An 8,523-nucleotide genomic window follows, 5' to 3' on the forward strand; every position below is an offset into this window, starting at 1 on the left:
CGCCGCGCCTGCCGCTGGACGTCATCAAGTGAGTGTCCGGCTGTGGGTCCCCACCGCTGGCCCGCGCCATCCTGACCGTCCCCCACCCCGCAGGGCCTGTCCCCAGTGTCGTGTCTACTCCAGCTACATCATCCCCCACAAGTTCTGGGTGAGCGACGGGCCTGAGAAGGAGCAGCTCATCCGGACCTTCACCGCCCGGACCCGGTGAGGGTGCTGCTGGCCCGGGGTCCCCTACCCGCGTGGAGAGGGATGGGACAAGCTGGGTCTCTCCTAACCTGGCTCAGCTCCTGGGGATTGAGCCCAGGGCCTTCCCGCTGAGCTACATCCCCAACCCTTCTTATCCTTTATTTTGAGATAGAGTCTTACAAAGTGCTAAATTGCTCAGGCTGCAATCTAAGTTGCCATCTTCCTGCCTCAGCCTCCTGGAGTGCTGGGATGACAGGCATGCACTTAACTCTTCTGGGAGTTAAGACAGCAGTGTGTCAGGATACAGGTGGGGTAAGGAAGCAGGTCTTCCCTTTTGCTGGGAGAAGCTCGCCCGTGCCCCCCAAGGCAGGCCTGGAACCCTGCAAAGGCAGCCATTGAGGAAAGGAGAACCGGCAGCAGGTGGAGCTGGGTGGGAGGGAGAGGCCCCAGGAGCTTTGCTTAGGGCTCACAGCTGTTTCCAGCAGGAAGCAGGTTGACAGGGAGGCCCCCTGCCCGGTGATGAAGTAAAAATGGAGATTATGTTTCTGCATTGGGGCTGATGCTGCGACATGAGGGCTCGACACTAGGAGGAATTTGTGTGGAGCCTCACCGAGGGTGCGGTCCTGGCTTGGATTTTGGAAGGTGGTAGGGATAGAAAGGGACAGTTGTTTGCAGGGACTTCTGGGCTCCCATCCATCCGAGTGCTCAGTGGGGCCCTGGGTCTGCACTGGGTCTCAGGAAGCAGGAAAGATTCAGTTGTGTTCTGGAGGTTACCAGAGAGGGACAAAGCTGGAAAAAGACTGCCAGCCTGTGTTTTGCCCTACTCTCTCAGCTCTTTCTGTGCCAAGAAAAAAACTGCTCGCAGGCAGGCAAGGTGGCACAAACCTGAAATTCCAGCATTCAGGAGGCTGAAGCAGGAGGATTGTGAGTTGGAGCCAGTCTGAGCTACATAGTGAGTCCTTGTCTCAAAATAAATAAATAAATAAATAAAAACAAATAATATAACTAATAAAAGAAAGCTCGTCTTACTGAAGCAGACCACACATTGTTTACAATTTTCCCCTGAACCTGGCCTTTCAGAGTAAAATTTAAATCTCAGCGGGAAGCCTGATAATCATGTTAGCCAACAATGTGAACTCTGACCTTGAACTCATGGCAATCTTCCTGCCTCAGCCTCCCAAGTGCTGGGATTCCAGGCACGCAGCACCATGCCTGCCCAGCTGACTTGGCTCCTGAGACACATTTGAGGCAGATGTATGACTGCGCCACTTTTGGTATTATTACTAAAACTGTTTTGAAAGAAAAGAGGTTCCTGAGGCCCCTGCTGGCCTGGGAGACAGAATTAGAGAGGCAGTCACTTTGCTGCCATCTGCTGGAATCTGGTGAAATCAATGCCAAATCTAGTGATGATCCAGTGGTGTGGGCTTGGATGGGTGCTTTCCTGCTGTGTACAGCCTGCTGACTGACCTCAGGGGTCAGCCTCGAGCACCTCTTGCTCCAGGAAGAAGAGCTCAGGCGACGATAGCCTTTCTCTCCCTCTGCCCCTTCCTAGCCAGATCCAATGCCGGTTCTTCATGCGGGGGAATGGCCGCTGTCCCTTCAGATCCAACTGCATCTACCTGCACCAGCTCCCGGCTCAGGCCCTGGCCTCTAGTCCTCCCTGGGCTCCCGGCAGTGAGGTGGGAGCTGCAGACGCGGGGGTTCATAATGCATGTCCACGGTGACTGCAAGCCTCCACTTGACATCTGTGCAGTGGATGGGTAGATGGTCCTGGGGTGAACCCTGTTCCCTGTTCCCGGGCCTCTGTGGGTGAGGATTGTTCTTCTCTCCCCGCAGGTGCTGGGCTCACTGTTGTTCCCGGGGGCCACCAGGCCAGGGGAGCACGTGTCCTTCTCCGGCCATGTCCTGGCCCCGGCCCCCTGGGACTCCGAGTTCCTGCTGGATCATGGCAACTCCTAACACAGCCTTCTGTGCGGGCAGGGGACAGGATGCTGGGTGGCAGGGCTTCCCCTTGGGCTTTGGTGTCGGGAAAAGTAGCAGGTCCTCTCCTCCACCCATAGCTGGGGGGACCTGAGGGTGGGAGGGTCCTAAGACAAGGAAGAGTCTCACTGCTTGTGAGGGCCTTGGTTTTTAGCTTTGCTCTTTTGTAGAAGGATTTTGGAAGAAAACCAATAAAATGCACCTAACGCATGCTGTGATGGCTGCAGAGTGGTCGGCTCCTAGCCTCCCCCACCCCAGGGCAGCAAAGTTCCCCTGCTTTCTGCCTCTTGCACTGTCACCATGCAGTGTCTGGAAAACTTCACTGGACACTTGTAAGAGGTGACAGTGGGAAGGGAAATCATCTTTGTGTGTGTGTGGGTGTGTGTGTGTGTGTGTGTCATTGGGGATTGACCTCAGAGCCTTCACCCTGAGCTACATTTTAGCCCTTTTAAAATTTTTTACTTTGAGACAAATCTCACTAAGTCACTAAGTTGCCCAGGCTGAGCTTGAATTGATGATCCTCCTGCCTCAGCCTCCCAGAGTGCTGGATTATAGATTTGTGCTGCCATGGACATCTAGTCCACCTTCCCTCCAAAATCAGAAATGCTCACTTGGAATACAAAGTGCTTGGAAGAAACTAAGACACTATTTAAGAAACACACCTAAGTTCCCTTCAAATGACTCTAGGAAAAATAAAACACAATCTGGCTTAAGTGGATGTCAGATCAAGCTCAAAATATTCCCATGGCTTCTGTACTATTCTGAGTGAAGGCCGAGGTCCTCTGAGACCTCAGGCCCAGTGACCGAACTCTACAGTGGTACCAAGTGCTGGGGCTCCAGCCTCGATTCTGCCGCAGGCCCTCTGCTTCAGCATCTCCCTCCGCCTGACACTGACACCGTCTCCACGCTCCTGCTAGGCTCGCTGACCTCCTCCCTTTGGTTTCTTGCCTGACTACCCTGTTTAAAAGTACTGTACCTCACCAACCTGCGGTGTTGTGCAACGCGCTTCTCACAGTCAAACTTTCTGCTGCTCACTTATCTCTCCCCACTGTGTCGGCGACAGGAGGGTAATGGTCTGTGCTTGGTCCCCTGTGCCCGAGGCCCCAGGCTTGCCTCGGTCCACACCGCGTGCAAGGGTGAAGAGGGGTGGTGAACTGGGTCAACACTTACAGCAAGGCCCATGATCTACAAGCGAATTGGGCGACAACTAAAATTAAATACAGCCTGGATCCCTAAGCACGCCGGACCTTGACATCCTCCCGGCCCCACAGCTTCAGGGAGCGTGGGGGAGGAGGGGTGCAGGGGCTCCGTCGAGCCCCGCCCACAAACCAATCTTTCGTCTGGCCCCGCCCAGGTCCCCCGGGCACGTCGCAGCGTGGTCCCACCTCCCGCCCCCGATTGGGTGATTCCTGGGCTCGCCCCTTCCGGCGGCTCCTCCCGCCGTTTTCTTCAGCCCTGAACAGGGCTCTCGCGGTCCTTAGAAGGTGACCGTTGTATGGCGACCCCAGAGGCGGCGCCCCCTGGGGCTGAGGGTGCGGGGCCTGAGCCCTGGGCGGCCCTTGAGGCCCCTGCTCGCCTGCTGCTAGAGGCGCTGCAGGCCGGGCCCGATGGAGCGCGGCGCGGCCTTGGGGTGCTGCGGGCGCTGGGCTGCCACGAGCGGGATCCCCTCAGCTGGGGCGACCTCCTGGCGGCGCTGTGCCGTGAGGAGCCTGTGCTGCGGGACCCTGGCGGACCCCTGGAGCTGTAAGTCCCTGCCTTTTAGGGAGTCGGGCCGAACCCAGAGAGGGGAAGTCGGCCCCAGGGCGAGGGATGTAGTGGCCTCCCGTGGGCGGAATTGTAAGGGGAGTCAAATCGACTTTGACCGAATACTTCTACCTCCAAAAACCTAGTGTGCAGCCGGGGGAGGTGGTGCACACCTGTAATCAGCAGGCTGAGGCAGGAGGATCACGGCGAGTTCGAGGCCAGCCTGGGCCTAGAGAATTTAAGGCATTTTGAACTACATAGTGAGACCCTGTCTCAAAAAAAAAAAAAAAAAATCGAATGTACTCCTGCTGTATAAGTAATACGTATAAAGCAGACACCCGTGTTAAAATTATGTACAGTATCCTGGAGCATTATTTTTACCTGAAATACGGGAATGGGCTTTTTCATTACATAAAAGAAGCACAGGCCTATTAGAGAATAGGTTCCAACATTCAGTTTTTTTAGCTGAAATAAAGTCCAGGAGTTCAAATAGCAGGCCAGGTGATGATAGATGCTCAGTGCATGCTTGTCAGTGGCCCTTGGGCTGCCCCTTCTCTGTCCACTTGGCCTCTGCTGGGGTACAAACTCCCTTTAGTGGGGTGCTCTGACTGCTTGCTGTCCCTCTGCTACCCAGGAGGCCGCTGCTGCTGCGCCTGCCCCAGTTCTGCCGGAGGAACCTGCTGTCCCTGCTGATGGCTGTCCGGCTGTCACTGCCTGAAAGCCAGCTCCTGTCCGTGCTGCAGATCGCCCAACAGGACCCGGTCTCTACTCCTGATGCCTGGCTCCAGGTCCTGGGGAGAATGCTGCAGAGAGACCTTGGGCCCGGCGTCTCCGTGGAGGGAGCCCCTGTGCTGTCGGAAGGGTGCCAGGCGCAGCTCCGGAGCCTCTGTAGGCGGCTGGGCCAGGGAGGCAGGAGGTTGAAGCTGCCTGAGGCTCCAGACCATGAAGAGGAAGAGGAGGACAGGGACTCCCAGCAGCGTGGGAAACGAAGGAAGGAGCCAGGGGAAATGACTGCCACTCCTGAGGGAGAGAGACTCCCCAAAAGGTTCCGAAGTGGGGAACGGGAAGAAGAGGAAGATGATGACAAGGAGGAGAGACCAGAAGAAGCCCTGTCCTTGGAATCCCCGGCAGATGGAGGAAGAGCATCCCCCAAGAGGGCCCAGCCCATTGTCATGGGAGCCGGGCCCTGTGGCGCCGGCCAGAATCCCGGGCCAGCGGAAGGCCGAGCGGCCAGTGCGGAGTTGCCTGGAGCCCTGCAGGTCCAGGGGAGGACGGGAGGCGGGACTTGCAGCCATGTTTAGGAGCAGAGTGAGCGGAGTGTTCGTCTGAGGGGAAGGCTGGCTGGGCACTTTCCCGGAGAGATGACTGCTGTCTGTGGACTGCGGGTGGGGAGCTGTGGGAGGTGGGAGCCTTTGTTCCCCTGGTCTCTACTGTGGGGCTGCTAAAGGATTCGGCCCATCGGGGAGGCCAGTCCTGCCAGCACGCCGCCTGTGCTTCCTGCCCAGGGCCTGAGCCTGCCTCGTTGTGGCCAGCACACAAACCCCATCTAGTGGGACGCTTAGGCCCTTTGCAAGATGGGGCTCCATGTTCTTGGCGCTCTCATCTGTGCCTGTTCGCTCCACTGCCAGGGCAGCTGGCACGGGGCTCAGGGCTGCTCGTGGGGCAGGGACTTGGCAGTGACTGGTTTCTGCCCCATAGGCCCAGGTGCCCAGGCTGCAGCAGCTGCTGAAGACCTTTGGGGAGGTGAGTGCCCCGGCCCTGCACTCAATAGCCCTCCCTCCACCTTCTGCCCAGGGTGGCCCCAGTGCACGCACAGGCTGGAGAGGGAGGCAGGGCTGCTGGAGCACAGCCAGCCCTGGGTGTGTTCCCTCTCCCTGGGCAGCACCTTCTAGAATCTCAGCCTCTTGCTTTGCCAGTGGAAGGGATGGCCTCTGGGACTTGTCACAGGGTCTCTGCCAGGCCTGATGTGGCTTTGCCTCCCCAGGGATTGGAAGGACGGGGGGATATCCCCCCGGTTGAGCTGCAGCTTCTCCATGAATGCAGTCCCAGCCAGGTGAGACCAGAAGGCCTGCTTGGCTCGGTGTATGCCATCCCCTTCCCTGCCTTTTCCCATTTCTGTCTCGCTACTTCTGTGGGTATTTGGGAGAGAATTTGATCTTTTCTGTCTCTGATGGGGGTCACCCTGAGTGGTTCTGAACCTGGTTTCCTCCCCAGGTATACGGGGGCCGGTTCGTGTCATCTTACGCCCCCCCGCCCAGCAGCCTTACTCTGCCCCTTCTGGCCACTTGGCTGGTGCTAACCTAGCAGAGCCACACTGAATGTTTGTGTGTCCCCATCCTGTGGCAGGTGGAGCAGCTGTGTGCCCAGCTGCAGCTCTCCCAACTCTCGGACACCAGCCTCCTGCGTCTGTGCACCTGGCTGCTGGCCCTGTCCCCGGGTCTCAGCATCAGCAATGCCACTGTGTTGGCCAGGAGCCTCTTTCTGGGACGGGTAGGTGCTCTGGGAGGCCCTGGGAGTGCTGGGGACAGGGGGCAAGTCTGGGCCCTCTGCAGGGGCTGCTGGGGAGACAGTGTCTGAGCCCTGTAGGCATCTGGCCCATCCGGGAAACCTGGGGCAAGGGAGGGCACCCCAGGCTGGCTATCCACTTCGCTCTTTTTTTGGCCCCAGAACCTTCCAGAATCTTACAGACTTCTGAGGATTTGAGAGCTGGGGATGGGATCTATATGTTCTTTCCTTGGAGTGGGTCCATGTGAGTCCTCAGCGAAAGAACTTGGTTGTTTTCTCTGTCATAACATATATCATCATCCAAGAGATGTGTCCGATAAGTGTTTATTGAAAGCTAGGTGCAGTGGTGTCTGCCTGTAATCCGTGCTCTCAGGGAGGCTGAGGCAGGAGATTGCAAGTTTGAAGCCACCCTGGGCCATTTAGCAATTTAGTGAGACCCTGTTTCAAAATTTTAAAAAGGGCTGGGGATGTAGCTCACTGCAAAGGCCTGGGGTGCAATCCCTGCAACCACGTGTGCGTGCGCACGCGCACACACACACACACACACACACACACACAATAATAATAATAATAAAGTAAATAAATATAAAAATACAAACGGGAGCGCACTATCCCCAAGTAGAACCAAAAAGATATCACTGAAGAGAGGCAAATGAGTTAAGCATTTCTGTTCCTTCGCTGCAGATCCTCTCCCTGACCTCCTCAGCCTCCCGGCTGCTCAGAACCGCACTGACCTCCTTCTGTGCCAGCTACCCCTACCCAGTCTGCAGAGCCCTCCTCAGCACCGTGCTGCAGGCCCCAGGCACAGGTAACGCTGGCCCCAGCCCCCAGGCACCTGGCCCTGGCAGAGTTGGGCAATCAATGAATAAAGATGCCTGTTGTTTCCCCGCCCAGGCCCGGCACAAACAGAGTTGCTGTGTCACCTGATGAAGGATGAGTCCCTGGAGCCAGATGCTCAGGCCCTCATGTTGGGGTGAGTGTGCAAGCCCCGTGCCCTTCACACCCATCCCCCCAAAGCTGGGCTCCTCCTGCTGTGGGAGCCAGCTGGGTCCTCACACTGTGCCTCAGCGTCCCCGTCACTGCCTTGTGCCCTGTACCTGTGTGCCCCTGCGGGCTTTGGGGCTGGCTCCGTGCAAGGCACTGGGGAATGGTGACAGGAGGCTGCCCCCGCCCCCCGGCCGTGAGCAGTAGGAGCTTGGTGGGAGGCCAGGCTGTGTTGATGGGGCTACTGCTGTGCAGGCAGATCTTGGAGCTGTCCTGGAAGGAGGAGACTTTCCTGGTATTGCAGGCGCTCCTGGAGCAGCAGGTGAGCAGTGGCCTTGGAGATGAAAGGACAGGGACGGGCAGGGGCTCTGGAGGATAAGGGCTCCTGGGTTTCCAAGACTTAGGTGGTGGAAGAGCAGGTCAGACAGCTGCCCTCCTCAGGGTGCCCAGTGGGGGATGCTACAGTTTGTAAGGCTGGGAGCAAAGAGCTGACTGCGCAGTGCATCTAACTCTGCCATCACAAGCTGCGGACCTTGTGGCAGGATTTTTTTGATGTGTGTATGAATTCAATTTTTGAATGGGTAATAGATTTACGCATTCACATGATTATTTATATCTTAGTCACTTTCTCGTCACTCAGACATAATACCAGATGCCTGCAATTGAAGAAGGAGGGGTTTACTTTCAGAAGTCTCAGTCCAGGCATCACTGGTGACTCAAGGCAGGGACAGCATGGTGGAGGCCTGGGAGGAAAAAAGCAGCTCTCATCGTGGCAGGGAGAGAAGGGAAGAGCCAGAAAGGGAGACAGACCCGTCCAGGTCACTCACTGTGACTCTCTCCAACCAGGCCCCGTCTCCTGACAGCACCTTGAGCTCTGAACTCGTGGTGGATTCATCCACTGATGAGCACAACAGCCCCATGATCCAGTCACCTTCCAGAAGCCCCGCCTCTGAGGGTGGGAGGCTTTGGGGGATCATTGCAGATCCAAACCAAATCATCATCCATCCATCCATCCTCCCATTCGTCTATCCATCCATCCATCCCACCACCCACCCATCCATCCATCCATCCACCCACCCATCCACCCACCCATCCACCCATCCACCCACCCATCCACCCATCCAC

At 57.0% G+C, this 8,523-nt stretch overlaps 2 protein-coding genes across 4 annotated transcripts in view; both read left to right on the plus strand.

Moving 5' to 3' along the window:
* The window catches only part of LOC117287070 (E3 ubiquitin-protein ligase makorin-1-like), an 8,654-nt gene extending 6,509 nt beyond the window's left edge, over window positions 1-2,145 (plus strand). Inside the window, exons 7-9 of the mRNA XM_033766608.1 lie at window positions 107-204; window positions 1,739-1,865; window positions 2,023-2,145. Of these exons, the coding sequence (XP_033622499.1) occupies window positions 107-204; window positions 1,739-1,865; window positions 2,023-2,145 (348 nt within the window). The remainder of the gene's footprint in view (window positions 1-106; window positions 205-1,738; window positions 1,866-2,022) is intronic.
* Window positions 2,146-3,586: 1,441 nt separating this feature from the next.
* Fance (FA complementation group E) overlaps window positions 3,587-8,523 on the plus strand; it is a 9,083-nt gene continuing 4,146 nt past the window's right edge. For 2 of the 3 annotated variants that reach the window (XM_010605335.3, XM_010605336.3), the window contains exons 1-8: window positions 3,588-3,909; window positions 4,544-5,168; window positions 5,608-5,652; window positions 5,894-5,962; window positions 6,256-6,399; window positions 7,099-7,222; window positions 7,309-7,387; window positions 7,654-7,720. In XM_010605335.3, the coding sequence (XP_010603637.1) occupies window positions 3,662-3,909; window positions 4,544-5,168; window positions 5,608-5,652; window positions 5,894-5,962; window positions 6,256-6,399; window positions 7,099-7,222; window positions 7,309-7,387; window positions 7,654-7,720 (1,401 nt within the window). In that variant the 5' untranslated portion in view covers window positions 3,588-3,661. Of the gene's footprint in view, window positions 3,910-4,543; window positions 5,169-5,607; window positions 5,653-5,893; window positions 5,963-6,255; window positions 6,400-7,098; window positions 7,223-7,308; window positions 7,388-7,653; window positions 7,721-8,523 lie in introns of all 3 variants that reach the window. The other variant, XM_010605339.2, reaches the window with a different exon arrangement.

The sequence above is a fragment of the Fukomys damarensis genome, unplaced genomic scaffold, assembly GCF_012274545.1.
Source record: "Fukomys damarensis isolate Sample0158 unplaced genomic scaffold, DMR_v1.0_HiC HiC_scaffold_20, whole genome shotgun sequence".
NCBI lineage: Eukaryota > Metazoa > Chordata > Mammalia > Rodentia > Bathyergidae > Fukomys > Fukomys damarensis.